General features: G+C 41.9%; 1 protein-coding gene across 1 annotated transcript in view; it reads right to left on the bottom strand.

Annotated features, from left to right (window-relative positions):
- PPM1H (protein phosphatase, Mg2+/Mn2+ dependent 1H) overlaps positions 1-18,151 on the bottom strand; it is a 146,320-nt gene that overhangs the window by 38,340 nt on the left and 89,829 nt on the right. Inside the window, exon 5 of the mRNA XM_054185263.1 lies at positions 3,038-3,122. Coding sequence (XP_054041238.1) covers positions 3,038-3,122 — 85 coding nt within the window. The remainder of the gene's footprint in view (positions 1-3,037; positions 3,123-18,151) is intronic.

Raw genomic sequence — 18,151 nt, 5'->3', positions numbered from 1 at the left:
AGATGGACACGGTATGCAGAAACACCATGCTGACCTCACATCACATCTTCAAAGCGCAACTTTGATAACTAATAGAAATACACCCATCTGTAATACACTCATTCATTATTCATTTTAAACACGTTTTCTAAGGGAGTAAGTAACAAAATCTATGCCATTTACTGTTGCAATTTAGACTATCATGACTGAAATTAATAGTCTCCTCAGAAGATTAAAGGAAAATTGCCTGTGGCAGTCAGTGCCTGCACAACTGCTAATGTACTAGAGCAGTTCCCAGTCAATACTGGATTTTGTTTTCCCTCAAGATGCACTGATACGGGAAACCAGGGCTTTCCTGGAGTAGGTGCTGAGTGAGCTCTCCTGCCACAGTGCTAAAAAGAAAAGATAGACACGAGAACTCAGAGGCTCATGAATGCCTGCCAGTGGAAGGGAAGCAATATGGTGCACTGAACCCCTACAGAAGCCAAAGGACCAAGGGAATACTGGTGCAAAGCTTTCACGTCTTAAATCTTAAGAAGTGCTCTCTGTTTGAGGGGTTGATTGCCTTCTGCAATACTCTCACAAGTCCCCTGACACAGAAGTCTGCCTCTGCCATACAGCCTGCTTGAAATCCGCAGCTCTATGCTGTTCTCCCACTGCAAAAAACATAGGGGGTGCAGGCGGAGATGGAGCGATGGCCATGCCCAGAGCTGCTCAGAAGTCAGAACGACTGGGTAGTCAACTTGCTCTTCTGAAGTTGCCATACCAGAGGCCTATGCCCAAGGTCATTCTTGGATACATGGCAATAAACCTGCATTAAAATGGGAGCTGGATAGGGAAAACATTTGTTTCCACCGTCCTCAGTTACTCAACCAGTACTAGCCGAAGCACAGTTTTGTCTAAGACTAGGCTGGATGACTTCATATAGAGCTGCTCACATGACCCAAACAACTCATTATCTTGCAGATTTCTTTGCACATGGAAATTAGGATCCAGAAAACAGGGTGTGAATACAGAAGATGCCAGTTAACCTAAAGTCCCTTGTGGCCAAAGCAATCAATAGGCACTAAAGGCAGAGGAAAGTTCCTTTCGCCCTGACTGTGCGAACAGTACCTACTGCCCAGGGAGCCAACACTGAGCAGTCTGTGGGCTGTAAATCCACACCTTCCCTTTGCCTGTGCAGTAACTTCCCCAGGCAGAAAAGCCCTGCGGTGAACCGTATCCCTGCATTTACCAAGTAAAATATTAATGCTAAAATGATTAAGTGATTTTCTTCCTATTGTGCAGGAAGAGCAGTGCAATATGTTTGAAACAAAGAAGCTCAGCTTTAACTGCAAATAAGAAAATAAATCCAAAGTAAATAACTTTCAGATAAGAACAGCAGAAGAGAGATGGTGATGCTGCAATAGACTGATAGCAGAACCTGGGAAGAGCCAAGGTGAGTAAGGAGAACTATTTGGAATCTAATCAGCAGGACAATTGCAATCTCTGGAGTGTTATGTTTATGTGTTTATGCCAACCTTTTAAGAAATTTGGGGGCTTTTTTTTTTTTTTTAAACTCTAGAGTAAAAATGTTACTTACAGAATGTTATGTTTGAAATTATCTCTAATTTTGTTTCACGCTCTTGCTGTCTTGCATGGATTTTCTTTGAACATGATACCCATAACCCTGACATATTTGTTACTTATAGAAATAAAATAAACAAAGGTAACGGAATATTCCAAAGGAAACAGCAGACACAGCTTTTCAGATCAGCTGCTGTTTTCAAATATAAGCCAGAAAGGACATCAAAAGCAAAAAAAAATATCTTGTAGGCAACGCTTTATCTCGTTATTTCCTACAGAAGTAGCAGACTTCCTAGATATTAAAGGTATCTTTTATTTTAAAGACAAACAAATTATTTTAAATGTAACTGAACTGTAAATATTCATTGGGCCTCTTTTCCATTTGGTTCTCTGAATATGAATACTCCCGAAGTAGTATTTCCGCTGAAATTTTCAGTTTCAAGTCAGTAAACCTGACTAAAAATCAAATGTGACAATTGCCAAAACATTTACAACTTTTCTTTAAAACCTTGCAGCCCTGCCTTCAACCACCGGCATTTTGCTGGGTTTCAAACCACAGTGCTTGGATCGGGCTGAAGATAAAAGACACCTTAAGAACAGGGAATGCCACTAGCCTTGGCCCATCCACCTCGCATCAGGCAAAGCTGACAGTGAGCCTGCTTTGGCTTAAGCTTAAATTTCTAAGAGGAAAAAGTCGAAGACCAGAAGAAGCATAAAAGGAATCTCTTGGCCATGTTAGGAATGATGTTTTGACAAACAGCCGATCAACTTCAATCAACCTATCTGACCATCGATGAAAAACTTAAAAAATAACAGGATTGTCTGCATGAAAAATAACACCATGCATTTTGATTTATGTTTCTTAGGCAGCTTATCACTCAGCACAAGTTGGTGTATAAAGCATCCCACATCTACTCAGCTAGACACCCTATTCCAGCTTTATGAGCGCTGCTACACTAAATAAAGCTAGTCTTTCTTCACCCGTCCTATCCTGCAGCTACTAACGCTCGCTGAGATCACCTCTAAGTTGAATAACTTTTCCCTGATTGATACACTATTGGGGTAGGATTAGAGCAAATGAATAAAACCCTGCAATATTGTTCACACGCACAGAAAGAGCAGTCTGTGGTATTTTATACTGTCACACAGTAAACCCTGAGATGGACTGAATACCTCTGTGGCTTGTTAGCTCTATGTCTAAGCTCTCATTATCCAGTACCAACGAGCTGCTGAAGGTCTGCAGCTGAACAAGGTACACAAGCACAGCCATGCTAATCGATGGCCTTCACAGAAGAGATAAGAATCTTTTCATTGGGATTTGCAGCACTGGGCTTTTCTCCACATTTGCTGAAAGACATACATGGTCAGTCACTGGTGTTCAGCGGACATGTGGTCCTTCACTGAGCCACAGTAACTCAGTGGTACAGGTCTGAACGTAGATATTACCAGGGAATACTTGTCATCAGCAGCACTTGGCCCTCAGGTCTCTTACCAGATACTGAAGTCGCTGGCGTTCGGTCTCTGGAGTGAATTCCGAAGACATTGGAATCACTTCGCCATTTCGGATTATTATAGCCCTGTAACAGTAATAAAATATCATCAGTAAAGTAAAAAAAAAAAAAGTAAGAAATACCCAGTCACACTCTTATTCTCTTCAGAGTCACAGCAAAATAAAGACATTTCTTTTCTACTGAAGTTGTCAGCAGAACAGGATAATAATTCCTGCCCTGCATCCTTTAGGGTGGATAACAAAGTATATTTGTATATGCCAAGTTCGTTTCAGAGCTCACAAAAACATCCAAGCAACAAAGGCAAGAGTTATTTCAGTCGATGTCTACAGGGTATCTTTATTAAGTGAAATGCAGACACCCAGAGGAGATGCAGCAGAATCACTGATTGTAGAACAACTCTTTGCAGGTTTTAATCCCAGTTGTGGCTGACACTGTCTAAACTACTGGCTTCAAATGACTCATGCAAGCATTTTCCAATTATTGATTGGTCATATGTCATGTCAGAACATTTCTACTCCACCAGCAAATGGAAGTGGCAAAGCAAATCCTGTTTAATACAAATTTAACTAGTTACCTGCCAAAAGACGACAGGTAATGGAATGACTATAGATCAGCCATGAGATTTTGCATACACTTCTGCAAACGGCAGGGAGGAAATTCTCTCAAACACCTGCCTCTTGCCTCTTAACAATCTGCTATGCTGCATGCAAAATATGGTCCGATTCTCCCCTGGTGTAAGGCCACTGGCTGAAACACAGTCACGAGAGGGAAGAATTTACCCACTCTTGCTACCGCATTCCGTGGTCATGTACGCACTCACAGAATTGAGTTCTTTTATCTTTCTGTTATTTACACAGCTTTGTAAGTATAGTAACACTTGGCACTTTTGAAGAGCTGGATGAACCATGTATCATCCCAAAGAGTTTAATGCCTGTTTTGAAGCTGTTTCTCAACCATCAGTAGATTAATTCAGTGTTTGGATAGTAGCAGTGTACCAGCTATCCTCTTGAATTTGCACAGAATTTTGTGTAGATAAAACAAGCAACTGTCGCTTGGATTCCAGTTCCTTTTTTAAATGGTCTCCTCTGTGTGATCTTCTCATCCTATTGATGTGATGTTTACGTGTTAGCTCATTTCTCTTGATAATTTGATCAACTTGCTGGTATTGCTTCTATGCCAGGTATTCTGACGGCACTGCAATGCAACCAACAAATACGGTAGGCACATGAAGACTGAAAACTTAACCTCCAAATTCAAAACACTGGCATCTTGAGAAAACCAGCCCAGGTACAAACCAGCTTTGTAAAATTAGTGGCACTGAATAATTTTCCAAGTCTTCTGGATATGATATTGGACTAAAATTGTCTCCGAATGATCATCTATTGGTACTATGCAAAAGGGAGGAGCATTATCAAAGAGGAAAGGAACTGTTCACATTTCTGAGATTCATTTGGCAAAGAACAGACAGGTACAGGATAGCGCTACAAAAGGCTCTAGTGATGAGGGGAAAACCAGCTCTGTTTTGATAAATAACAAATTTACTGCTCTTGGACTTCCAGCACTCCCTTGCAAATAATCCTATGTAAAAGTTAGACATGTCAGGAGTGCCACGTACATACTGAAGGCTCCCACTGGCCCTCCACTGCTGCAATTAAAAACAATATTGTGTGCTTGAAATGAGACAGACATGGTGGCTGTAACTCATTAATTTCTTAAGAGAAATTTGTACAGAATTTTTTATGGAATGTTTTCCCCTGTATGCAGTCTGAATACATTACAGGCTTACAAAAATGCTGGTCTAATTAAAAATAATAAAGGTTTGCTGAAAATTTTTCCCTTGGATTTCCGAGACAGTCATTTAAAAACGAGTTAAGAACTCTACCACACCTTTTCTGCAACAACACCTTTGCTTTTATTTCTGTAGTTCCTAAGGTATTCAGCTTTGAACCAGACTCATTTACTCAAAGACAGCGGACAGTTTTTATAACCTTTTCATATGTAATTTGACTCAGTTGAGTAGGCCTCCATTTAAGGGGACTGCGGTTTAGTACAGTGGTAAGTACTCTGGCAACAGTCTAGACCAGACTGATCAAAGGAGCTGATCAGACACTAACCAAATTTTACACACTAGTTTAAGAGAGTCATAAGGGATCTACTGATCCTGTGCTTGTCTGAAAGAGCTAGTATAAAAAACACACATTGATATAACTGCTAGCACATCAGGCTAATTTTTTAATTATCCTTTTCTTCCCCTTTAATCACCATTTCACAGGAATTCCATATTTTAAAGACCATACAGACCAGTCTGGGGTTCATCTTTTTTTTTTGTGCACACGGTGACATACTTCCTATATACGTTGATAGGTATCATTCTCACTTCTATGGGTAGAATTGGGCCCTGAGGGACTCACATCATAAAAAGCAATTCAGAGGCGAATGGGTCAACCTTTCATGGCTCAACTTATTTTCACAAGGAATAGCAGCCACCTGGGATGAAAAGCACAACCCAGCACACACACACACAAAAAAAAAAAAAAAAAAGCAGCCTTTGGAGGGGGGGAATTAAAGCAATGCTGTTGATACCTGATAAAACAGAGCCTCAGTTTTATGTTTTTCATTAATGTTTTCAGCAGTTGGACTTTATTCAACTTGAAAGTTACAGCTGCTCATAAGAGTCAAGTGACTTGATCCGAGGAATTAGACGGCTCTAGATATGAGTAACGGGAGGGACGCAGATGTACATATACAGGTCACTGGTCTGAATTCAACTCTGGTGGGCTCATTATCCTCTTACCAGTCTCTTTACCTTTCCACACCAGCTGCTTAGCCATTGCATGACAGCAAAGGGTATTTCTGATAGCCCAAGTGACAAAAATGGACACATTCGTCAGCCGTCTCACTGGAGAGGCTGGGTGCGAAAGCCTGGCCCGGGAGCCACCCTGCTCAGTGGGATTCTTCCCCTGTGATTGAAGAGGTGCCAAATCAGGCCCTAATTGGGTTTGGAGACTGAACTGCCCTTTCCATGACCTCACAGTGACAGAGCTGCCAAGAACCAACTGAAGGCTTTTCCCACCAAGCAACCTCCAGAGCCCTGAATTCAATAGCCCAGCGTCAATAACTGCTCACAGGGAGGGAGCCCGGCAGCCGCAAAGCAGCCCAGCAACTGCATTTACAGACCCACTCTATACAGTCCTGCAGGACAATTAATTTTGACTTTACACTTCCTAATGGACGAAGCAGCAACGTGGCGTTATGCTGAGCGTTACTGCGTCTGTCATGCATGAGATGCATGTACACAATGAAATAGTGCTCTGAAAGCATTTAGCTCCCTGCGCATTGTGGAAACATGAATGTATTATTTTATACCAGAATACAGCTGTCCTATTAAACTGTCAGAAATAGCTACACAGGAAGCAAAGAAGAACTCGAAGAGATGCAGTGCCCAGACAGCATCTGATCCTGCCATGTTTAATAGTGACATTTTCATTTCAGCCACACTGGTAAAACACATAATAGCAAAGCCACAGGGTGAGCCTGCCAAAGGCAGACGAATGATTCATGTTTGCAGGGAACGAGTATGTCAACACTAACCAAATATTCTCTGATGACAAGGTTGCTTCAGACCCGTACCGATCATTAATTTATATCACCAATGACGTAGTAATTAAAAAACAATGGGGTTTTTGGCAGGATAGGAAATCAGGAGTCCCAGATGTGCAGCCCCCTTGGTGAATAGCCCTCCACGCTCTATGGCTCTGACGCCCTCCCCACGCAGCATCGTTCACAGCGAGCAAACAGAACAGGAGAAACCGCTCCTAAGTCTTGAGGCCAAGGAGGCCATTAAGCCACTTATTTTGATCCCCTCCAAAAAACAAACTATAGATCTCCCTGAGTCCTCTCCCCTCTTTTGAACCCAGCTACCGAATTGCCCACCCACATGAACTGCCGGATCATACTTGCCCTTGCATTTCACAGATACGTGCTCTGCACGACAAAGAAAGTACGTTCACTAATCTGGAGGCGGTAAATATTCACAGAAAGCAGGAATATATTGGGGAAAAAACAGTTCCCAAAACACAGCTGAAGTAGCCTAAAACAGAAGAAACAAAAATCTCATTTTGTGTCTCTCTTTTGTCCACTTCACTGTGTATTTTCTGATCCAGAGGAGCCGTGTCCTGAACAACTAAATGTGGAGCAAGAGATGTGCCAGTGGCTCGGCGCGTACGGTGGGACTGGCAATCTCAGCAAATCCTGCAGCAGGCTAGGTCCACCCAGTCACACGCCAATGAAAAGAAACACCAGGAGCTTAAAAGGCTGCATGTAAATCCACAGAAAATACTACATTTCTATTTTGGATTGACGTAACTGTGTAGTCCACGGTGATCATCTAAATTCACACAGAACCTTAAGTATATGATTATTTTGTGTATTCATTCAGTACTTTAAAACTATATTTGGTCCTTTAGTATATATCCCCTTTTAAAATATGTGATGAATGAAGCAACGAAAGGGTAAAAATCCGCCACTGCGTTGTACTGCTGCTCTCACCCTTAGGATGTAGCAACAACACTGGCTTAAGGAAAATATCAATATATCAATTGCTTTTGCATTTTTAATATGGATAAAAGAGCCATCTCTCCTTGAATCAAATAGGGTTTGTTGTGGTTTTTTTTTCTTTTGTGGAGAACGCAATCAACTGAGAATTGCACAGCATCCCTTCTGAGTTTCTTATGAGAAACAAACAGAGGGAAACTCATACGTTTTAGAGGAAGCTATTGTTGGTTACTCTCATTTAATCATACAGAGAAAGAAACACTTTAGTGAACAAGGTCAAGAGTGTAATTTCACTGCTGTCATGGGTCTATCGGGATTCTGGTGTTCAAAACAAAGAGGCATCTCCTACCGTTAGGAGTATTCAGGGGACACCCAGATTCCATTACACACTTTTTCAGCCAAAAATGATTTGAAACGCAACATTAAACTGCACATTTCTACAACAGAGGATAAAAATCTGGTAAAGGTGACAAAGAGAGACTGTTCGGAAAACCCTTTTTGACAGCGTATATCAATTCCAAGCTACAGGGAGGATGTATCCATTTTGTCAAGAGGTGTTAAGCATTGTGGGTTCGGTACAGATGAAGCAGAAGTGTCTGGCCTGTCTGAAGAGGTATTAGAAATGTGCCAATGGAAAAGAAAGAGGGATTAAACTGACAGAAAGAATAAGGCAGGGTTTTATTACATTCAAAGGGGAACGAAGCAGTAGATTTTAATTGTGTGTCACAAAATAGCTGAGACAAAAAAAAGTAAATGCTAGAACTGTGGAATCAGTCTAGATGGGTACTTGTTTACTATGGTAACTAAATGCATATATTTAAAGAAGCCAAGGAAGAGCAATGTAATATCTGGTGAGTTTTATTTACCTTTTCTTAATTGCTAAGAAGTGAAAGAAGTGATTATAAAAAGATTCAAAAAGTGTTCCTCTCCCTTCTAAATGAAGTACTAGAACTTACAGCCGTTATGATTACTGATGACTTTCAATACATTCAGCCCTGGCACCCTGGTTTCACTTAGTATGAACTGAATTACTCTCCCCTAGTCCCATGCAGGCTCATTTCTCAATGTTTCTTTAGAAACCAGGTGAACAAACACCTCACTGCACTGGCAATAATCATGGAACTATAGCGCAAAGCCTTTAAATGATTTCCTTAATTTTATGAATTAAGGCAGGCTGGGGATAGTGAAACAAACCATTATATAATGTTTAGCTGGCATTAAAACCGGTCCCAGTGATGACATATCCATCACCATAAAACTCAGAGGTGAAGGCAGCAACCCTCAGCGACACCAATGGAAAAAAACCCTGGCTGCCTCCCACCCGTAATACCCAAGAGATGTTTCAAAAACGCCCCAACTCCTACTCGGCATCGCTACCAAGAAGAAAACAAGCAACAAACCGGGGAGGGGACAGAGCCAATGAAAACTGCCTCTGTCCTCATTTTCCATCTACTGCCACTCAACAGTCCTGCCACCCTGGTTTCTTCACATTTTTCAGCACAAACATCAGGCTGTCCACAGAAATATTGTGACAGAGTAGAAACATGAGATCATTTTTCTTTCAGCCAAACAAAGCCAATGTTGAGGGGGAACGCGCTCTCCCTGCTTGTGGCTCTTCCTGTGACAACGCAGCCTCATTGTGTATGAGGTGGTCACAGCAGGCTGCTCGTACGCGTTCATTCATTCATCACTTGGGGGAACTTCAGCTGCCTCAAGCCAATAAAAGGTGGGAGAACTTGCCTTGGTGATGTATTGCACAAAGGCTGGGTTAAAGTTATTTCCTACAGGAGCGTGCATGTCCTGCAGGAACAATGAAGAACCCTCCCAAACTTCTGCAAAAGGCCTTTTGCAGACTGCCAGCCACCCTGGCTGCTCTGAGGGTTAACATCTCAGCAGCACAACTGCCAAGTACAGCCCTGCTCCGGCAGGACACCGACACAGGGCATTCCCAGGTATTTCATTCAAGGGCCTTTCTTCATGTCCTTGCGCCAGCATGGAGCCAAGTGTGCTACACTTCTTCTGTGGCAACACAAGAACCTCCTCCTGCTTATGAAAAGAACCAGGGGAAAAAATTATGAAATGGCCTCAAGTTACGCCAGGGGAGGTTTAGACTGGATATTAGGCAAAATTTCTTCACCGAAATAGTTATCAAACATTGGAACAGACTGCCCAGGGAAGTGGTGGAATCGCCATCCCTGAAGACAGGTAGGCATGGTGCTGAGGGACATGGCTTAGCGGTGGTTTTGTCAGTGTTAGGTTGACAGTTGGACTCAATCTTAAACGTCCTTTCCAACCTAGACAATTCTATGATTCTATGGTTCTAAATCCAGTCCCTGCAAGAAACCCTGAAAGTCATCTTTCAGAGGCACCTACAAAGCACACGAGCTGTTCCTGTTCATGCACACGTAGAGCTTTATGTTGTTTCCGGTTACCCAACTCATTCATATTTACATTTCTAAAGCTTATTTAGTGATTCCTGTGGAGAAGGCCTCTGGGCAAAATGAAGCTGCTGATATACTCTAAAGCCACTGTTCTGGTGGTCTGTTTTTACCAAATGAATTGTATTATTTTTAATAAAGAATCATGAATGGGCAAGTAGAAGCTGTTTCTCAAAGCAAAGTAATATTCATAGATTTCCACGGAGGGCTTACTTCTCATCTACACTAGCACCCGAGCCAGTCATCATCTTCCTTACTGCCACTGAAAATAATAAAAATCTGAATTTTTAGAACTGATCTCACATTCCATCCCATGTGTTCAATTAACAACTTAGTAAGCAGCAGTTAAAGGGATTTTCTACACGTTGCATCCAACGGTGAGAAGCACTTGGCCGTCACCAACACTATAACTAAGTTATTTCAGTTGTTTCTGCATCACTTCTCATACTACAGTTTTAAATTACATATAATACTGAGCTTGCAGGTTGCCCACAGAAGAGACAGCTTGGAGAAGACACATTGCCCGGTCTTTTTCAGCCCCAGGAGCTGCATGCTTTTAGTTCTCAGTGCCTCTTTAGCAGGCTGCAGCTCCATTCCTGTGGGACTCTCCTGTGAACTCCCTGCTCTAGTTTAGGTCCTCAGGTGTACTGCTTGTCTGATGCAATCTAAGTACAGAGTTATTATTAGCAGTTGGCTTATAATTAGCAGTTGGCTTTATTAGCACTGTTTCATTTTAGGGCTAATGATACATTTTTCTTGTACTCCCACCCCATCACTAATGGGACGGCACTGGCTATCTGTATGCGATTTTTTTGTTTGTTTAATCAGGAAAGTAACTTTTGCTGTTGAGCCAGTGGTGACTTTATGTGTTTACCTATGTACTTCTAGTATTGTCTACTCTGGCTCCTGTAGCGCTAAACCAAAAGGCAATGAACTAAACTAAAATGCTCTGTAATTAACTGCGTGTACTTCCCTGTTGGTTTACATCTGAACCCACAGATCTTTCAGCGAGGACGTCCGCTGGCAGCTAGGAAGCTATTAGAAGCCAGTTTATAGCAAGTTTATAGTGACACTGCTAGCACACAAAAACTGCCCACCATTGGTTCCAGCATCCTTAGGTTGGAGACTGGCAGCCCTCACGGGATTAATTTTGCCCATGATGTTTTCAATGTATTCTTGATTTGGACACAGCTAAGTCCAGGGTTGCGATGATGATACACCACCACGTTTCTGTATCATGGCTGAACAACAATTACTCAGGCCGTGCCAGGGAAATGAACAAAGAAGGGCAGTCACATCTCTGTGGCCAGCTCTGAGCCTCAGGACTGGTATCTATGGAATCAAAGTCTTTTTCCCTGCTGTCCAGGATATCACATTCATCTCCAGGACGAGTTACTATGGCAACTAAACCTGGGCTTAGTGGATGAAGGCATCGCTGTGCAAGTCAGTGTTTATTTTGCCAGTAATATGGCTGGGATATGGCTGACCACGTAAGATGGAAGAAGCACGGATTTTTTTTCCCCTGCTCTTCACAGACTTACCACTGAGGAAGTCAGAATGACTTTTAGCACCTAAAGCATCACATCTACTTTGATCTCAGCTTTTCTGCTTAATTCAGTGGCAGTTGCTGGATATTGGAATAAGCTGGACCAAGAGGTAAAAGCAGACTGAAAGTCACGCTCTGCTCACTCTGCATCAGTGAATTTTTACCCAAGCTCTGCTTCATTTACCCTTGCAGAAGCGACAAGGGAAGCCCTCGCTAAAAGCCCCAGGAGCAGAGCTCAAGCTGCGTTGCCTAGCTGCTGCTAAGACTGAACGGCCTGGGCTGCCTGGCAAGCTCGCTGAATTCAGGGTATGAGAAAAGTGTTCCAGCACTGTAAGGACTGCAGCAGACTTGAAACATTCACCCAACAAGCCTGGGGTGCTCCTCCCTTAGTACAGAGAGGAGCTAGAGGTCCAAGGCACCCAGCCTGCTCGGCGTGCCTTGGCCCTGTAACACCAGAACAAAGAGCCTGAGGGTGGGTCTCTGTGGTCAGCTACAAAGGCACAGATTAAGAAGATGGTTTTGAGCTTAATGCACTGCACAGGGAGATCTGGACTCTGGTGAACATGCTTATACCATGAGCTGTCTCTATTAGAGGTCACAGCTCTTTATGCATCAGTAAAGTATTAGTAAGAGGGTGATTAAAATTACATCTCAGCACCCTTTGCTGATCTTGCCTCAGACGCTATGAGCTCTACAAGCTCCATATGCAACGTACATGCAAAGATGTTATTACAGTGGGAATTTTTCCTTGATCAGTGCTTATATTCGCCAATAAAAATAGGCAGCAGGGGAGTTTTTACTTGCAGTGTCAGCAACCAACTTTTTTGTCTGGTTTGATTAGTTTAATTTTTGTTGGTTTTGGTTTTTTCTTACCTCTGCCCACCCCTGCCCCCTTTTGTAAAGGTTGAAAACCTACGAGAATGAAAGTTAATAGAATTCATCACTCCTGGAAACTAATACCAATGAACTGTGGCTTTCCAGTTTACTGATATTACTTGAATACCCCCAAATCCTCTCCTTCCTCATAATCTGGAACATAAGGACTTAATGGGTAGATGACATCTGTGCGATTAGGACGAAAGGCTGAATGTTATCACTCATCGAAAATGTTTACAATGCTTTCATAGACATTGCTAAGGCATACGGTCTCCCAGGAAAAACAAGAGTTTGGAGAAGAGGCAGGACATTTGTTTTGTCTTCAAAAGCCTAGGAACATTTACTGCCAGATAAATAATTTCTGCCAAGTCAGTGCTGGATATGACGTGCCAGTACCCTGGAACCTGTCATCCACTGGATCACTAGAAAATGCTCTCCCTTATCACTGCACTTTGAGTGCAATGACTTATTTCTGATCCAACACCTTTTCTGCACACCTCAGTTAAAGTGTTTCTTGAAGTGCCTTCAAAGCCTTTACCCAGCACAAAAATCCGGCAATATCTGAGGCTGCTGCTACTTCTATGAATCCTGTGCTCTTGCTTCTCCCTGGGAAGAGGCCAGGCAGATGGGGAGCAGGAGTGCTTTCTGCAGGCCTGCAAGTCAGGCTTCCAAGAAAGAGGAAACAGGGGAAACAGAAAGATGCGACTTGGCCATATCTCCTGAGTGTGACTAAAATGCCACACTCTTTTCCAACATTTTCGGCTAGGCAGGATCAGACTTCTCTACCTACCAAACTGCAGTCAGTGAAGGAGAATGCATGTGGGAGAGACTCACTTCGTCTTGAATTCAAGTCTCTCCTCACTACACAGGCTCCTGAGCAGACCAGGCTTACGTTACCCATTGCCTTGAAACCATTAAGCATTTATTATCAAGTGATTCTGTCAAATAAATAATAATAACCTAAAAAGGGGATGTGCACATAGCTTGCCCAAAATACACTCCGTAAGTGTTGCTCTCACCTCTTGGGAGGCATCTTCTGAGGATCTGGAGGAATTAGAACTTAGGACAAACAAGAGTCACCACAGATTGTGTGGTCCAAGGGTGAAAAGGCCCTGCATGTGGTTCAGAGATTTGAAGCTCTTTTTGTCCCATCTTTATGAGACAGGAAATAGAACGCTTCTTCCAAATACTGCAGACTGGAAGAGCTCAGTAACTGAGTTAGTCTTCCCTCTAGAGACCTCTAAGTACAATGCACAGTTATTGTTGTTTATGCAGACACAGATGTAAGGAGACAGAGGGCTTAGGCAGACCACTCAAGGAAAACAGGCAAAATATATACCCTTTAGATTTGAAGATAGGTGGTTAAGAAAATCAGAAATTTAAAGTTTGTTAAAAATACCGTAAACCAAAGATGAAAGCAAACTAGCTCTACAACAGTAATATACTAGAACACTTTTTGGTTTCCATCCTTCCACAGTGTTAGAGCTTCTGGCAAAAGTCACTCTGCTGAATTGCCTTGAGGAAGAGGTCAGATACCATGGAACCACAAAAGTGGGTCAGAATCATCAATTCTGACTTCTCGGAAATTGTATTTAAGCTACACTGCCAGTCAGCAGATACGTGGCTGTTTCCATGCCTCTCTCATTTACTTCATAAAAGCAGATTAATCCCCCAAATTTTACTTCCTACAATGAGAACTATGCATGAGACAGGCAGCTGACAAGCACCCTGACACAGAAGAAGAGGAACTATAAACGTCGTGAGATTCAACACAAGCAGCAAATCCGGAAAGAAGTGACACAGTAAACAAAGTAGAATTCAATTTTCAATTCACTACTTTATTACACTGGGAGAAGTCGGTGTTATAAACACACTTTCCCGCATCTGGGCACCTGAAGCACCAATGAAGCTGTTTAACCTGCAGTCAGATGGAAGCGCTAAAAAAACATTCACTGAACGAACTCCTATCATTTAACAGTACCAAATGCCTTAGCGTTAATTCTACACTTGCAAAAAGGAGGAGAAAATCTATGCTGGACATGAAGATATATGTTCAAGCAGAGGGTGAATATTCCCTGAAAACATAAGCACAGGGGAGCAAAAGCAAGGAAGCAAAAAGATTATAAAAAAAGCTGATGAAGCAGAGCAAAAAATCCAGTGACCCTGCAAGTCTGCGAAGCCTCTGAAACATCAGACCCTTTGCTTTGATCCCATCTTCTGCCAATAAATCAAAAAAGCCCAAGAACCCATTTGCAGATTCAGTGAGTGTTTCAGGGCCCATGGAAAAGTCAAATCAACTTGTGGTGTTCTGCTTCTTGTATAATGATAAAAGCACAGCTTCCCTACATGGCTCCAAGCACAGCACAAAATGGCAGTGCCTGCAGCCTCCCAGCAGCTCCTTCGCCAGACAACATGAAAGCCAGAAGAATGCTCGTGCCAAAGATAGTTAATATGATCATATTGCATTACAGTCACTGTAGTGATACTGAGCAAATGCTATGTTGCATGAGGCTATACAATAATTGGGCAGTAATCAGTAAAAGCATTAAGTCCCTGTTTTACTACTGCTTCATCACTAGCTATAAAACAACATCCTAATAAAGAGCACAAATGCAAAAAGAGCTGAGATTAACAAGGCGTGTTATGGCAGTTTAGAAGTAAAAGTCACTTTAGCAATATAAAATTGAACAATACTGTTTAAAAGAACGAGCAGAGAAGATTTACTATTCCTTATTAAAAAAACCAGCTATTCAGAGGGTCTGGCCTAGTTACCAGAGTGTGTATGTCAAACTGGTAAGCAAAGCACAGTGCCTCGATGCTCACCAGACAAGCACTATATATTGGACAGCTGACTATAGCACTATCAGTCTCTAATTAGATAACCTTGCATGGACAATCCCAACCACTGAGAGGAAGAACGAGAGAGAGAAAATCATAGAATCGCCTAGGTTGGAAGGGACCTTTCAGATCTTCTAGTCCAACCATCAACGTAACTCTGCCAAAAACCATCACTAAACTGTATCTCTAAGCGCTGTGTCTACCCATCTTTTAAATACCTCCAGGAACATTAAAAAAAAGCTCTGGCCAATATTAAGACATGAATTTTGACTGTACAAGTAGGTATATTTATGGCAGAGTCCAAGAATGATCAGACAAGCCATTAGAGAATGAAAGCGGCTCCCTCCAAGATGTTTTCATCAGGCTCTGAATACATCACCTCATTTTTAGTAGTGTTCTGGTATCATGTGCAGTTAACATATAATTATTACAGAACTGTGACTGCATCGTTAGCAGAAGTTTAATTATATCATTGACATTAGTGATGCCATAACATCAAGCTCAATAATAGTTCACAACAAAACCTACAATTAGCACAATTTTTCCTCCCTTTTACACCAACCAAAAGTGTTCAGCTTGGAGAAGCCTAATAGTCCATACAGAAGTGAGCTAGGGCTGAACCTGAAAGGATTGCTGGCTGGTAATTTAGTAATATGGTAATTAAAGTCTTTTCATGATGTAATTACACATCAACTACAAAAGGACAGCTGCTATACAACACTGCCAGGGTACGTGGCATGAAATGATTAGATTTGAGAGGCTTTGGTGGTTAAACTGAATACCACAGACATAAGTCTGAGGTATAGCTGGCACTGCACAGCACATTATTATTCAAGTCTCACACTTGGTGTTTCCTTAGTCTCATTGTGATAGTAACACTTTGTTGCACGTACCTTGGTCTTGTGACAGCAGAAGCTGTTCAACACCCACCTTTAAAAGCTTCTGTTGTTTTTAAGTTGCCTGGAATTAAAAGACCTAACCTTCTTCTGAGCAGAGGCAGTACAAATGATGTTTGCGTGAACCCAAAATGTTTATTTCCCAATCCTGCAGCACGAAACCTCTTCTCACAGACTCTCGTCTGTGGGAAACGTAGCTTGATTTATTTGTAGGCTTTTTACAGTGGGGGAGCGGAGAGGGGAGAAGGAGAATGATGACAGAGAAGAGGCACAAACGAGTAGGTGAACTCAAAGAAACTAAAGCTTGACTGAAGAACTGAGGGTTTCGGCATTCAGTTCCAAAAGCAACAAGCACAAGTCCCCTTTTTGGGTGAAAAAACAAACCTCACCCTTCTTCTCAAGAGCAGACAAACTTTTTTTTTTTTTTAAGTAGTTTCCTTATTTTATTTCTCACTGAACTCATTTGTATCTGTATAAACAGTAAAGTCGACCATGCAAGGCATGAGACAGCAAAAAGGAACATATTTTTCCAACTGACACAAATAAAACTTCTTGGCTACGTGACTGGGCTCTTAAAAATACAGGAATACACTGTACACCCTGGCAGTAGGCAGACAACCTCAGAACTGCTATTCTAGTCCTAAAATGACATTTAAGTGTGAGAAGCAACTTAGATGTTTTGCAATAGCAGTTTTTCTCCCTTTCTGAAACATGGAAAGTGGGGATTTGGTGGGACAGAGGCCCAGATCAACTGATCTTCTACACTTTAAAGCTTTTCTTGAGCTACGAAAATCTAGAAGTGGGATTATTTGCAAGCAAAAAATTTTGTGAATCCAGCAAATTCTCCTCAGCATCAGAAAGGTTTCCATGCGGAAAGTTTGTAAAGTGCCAAACCAAACTATTTTGGATCTGGAGGGACCTTGGTATCTACAAGATACGAGGAATAAGTAGAAAAAATTTGATTCCTGGTTCAAACAAGACACAGCCTTGATGATGGCTTCCCTTCTAATTCCTGCTCTTCCTGTTTTTCTGAAAAGATGTTTTTGACTGGCTTGATGAACATTCAAAGCCTCTTGAACACCTTGTGGCTTTAACTACAGTGGACACTTGGGCTAATTCAAGGTCACCAACAATGAGTTTCTTCCCATTGGGTGTGAGAGGCTGCAATGGAGCTGAGGCTGCTCTTGGGAACCAGTGGAGAAATCTTGGGGGAACTGGAAGCAGCCAGTCATTTAAGAACAAAGATCTCAACTACTCAAAAGTAGGTCCTGCATGGCCAATTTTACACAGCACACTTTTAAGAGAGAATAAAGCAATTTAGCCAGTCCAATGGAAGAGACTCAACTGTACCTCAAGTACAATAGCACAGGAAAACATGATTATTTCTAATTTAATGGCAAAAGAGCTAAAATTTAGTGCAGCTAGTGGTTCTGATGACTAGATAGGTGGTTTACTCAAACATGTTTGCAGCTATCCTCTGTGAGGACCCCTTTGATGCAAAAAAGATTTGTATATGTCACTTATCAAGAGGAACTGGGTGAGCAACTTGCAATATAAACAGCAAATGCAGCATATTAAGAATAATCACCAACATGAAAAGAATAGGAAATCTATGCACAAAGGATTTATCTGACTTCCTACAAAGTTTAAAGCAGCAAAAGGCAATAAAAATGTTAGGTTTAAACTACAAAACATTTTGCGGTTGACCGCTGCCTTTGTAGATACATTGTACACACACAGTACAAACACGAACTGTGTGCGCACAAACCTCAAACACAAATGCGTAATGGTAGCAGCCTTCACCTAAAGACAATGTGGTTCAGTACCTTTGCAGACTTTAATTTCTCAGCTGCTAACTAAAAGAACACAACAGCAGTCTGTATCATGCGGGGAACTATTCTCCCTGGCCTGTTTATGCAGAGCGCTGCCAAAAGAAAGACGTGAAGG

Source organism: Rissa tridactyla, chromosome 1 (genome assembly GCF_028500815.1).
Source record: "Rissa tridactyla isolate bRisTri1 chromosome 1, bRisTri1.patW.cur.20221130, whole genome shotgun sequence".
NCBI classification, from domain to species: Eukaryota; Metazoa; Chordata; class Aves; order Charadriiformes; family Laridae; genus Rissa; species Rissa tridactyla.
Note: the sequence above shows the minus strand (reverse complement) of the source record. Positions and strands in the feature narration are given on the sequence as shown.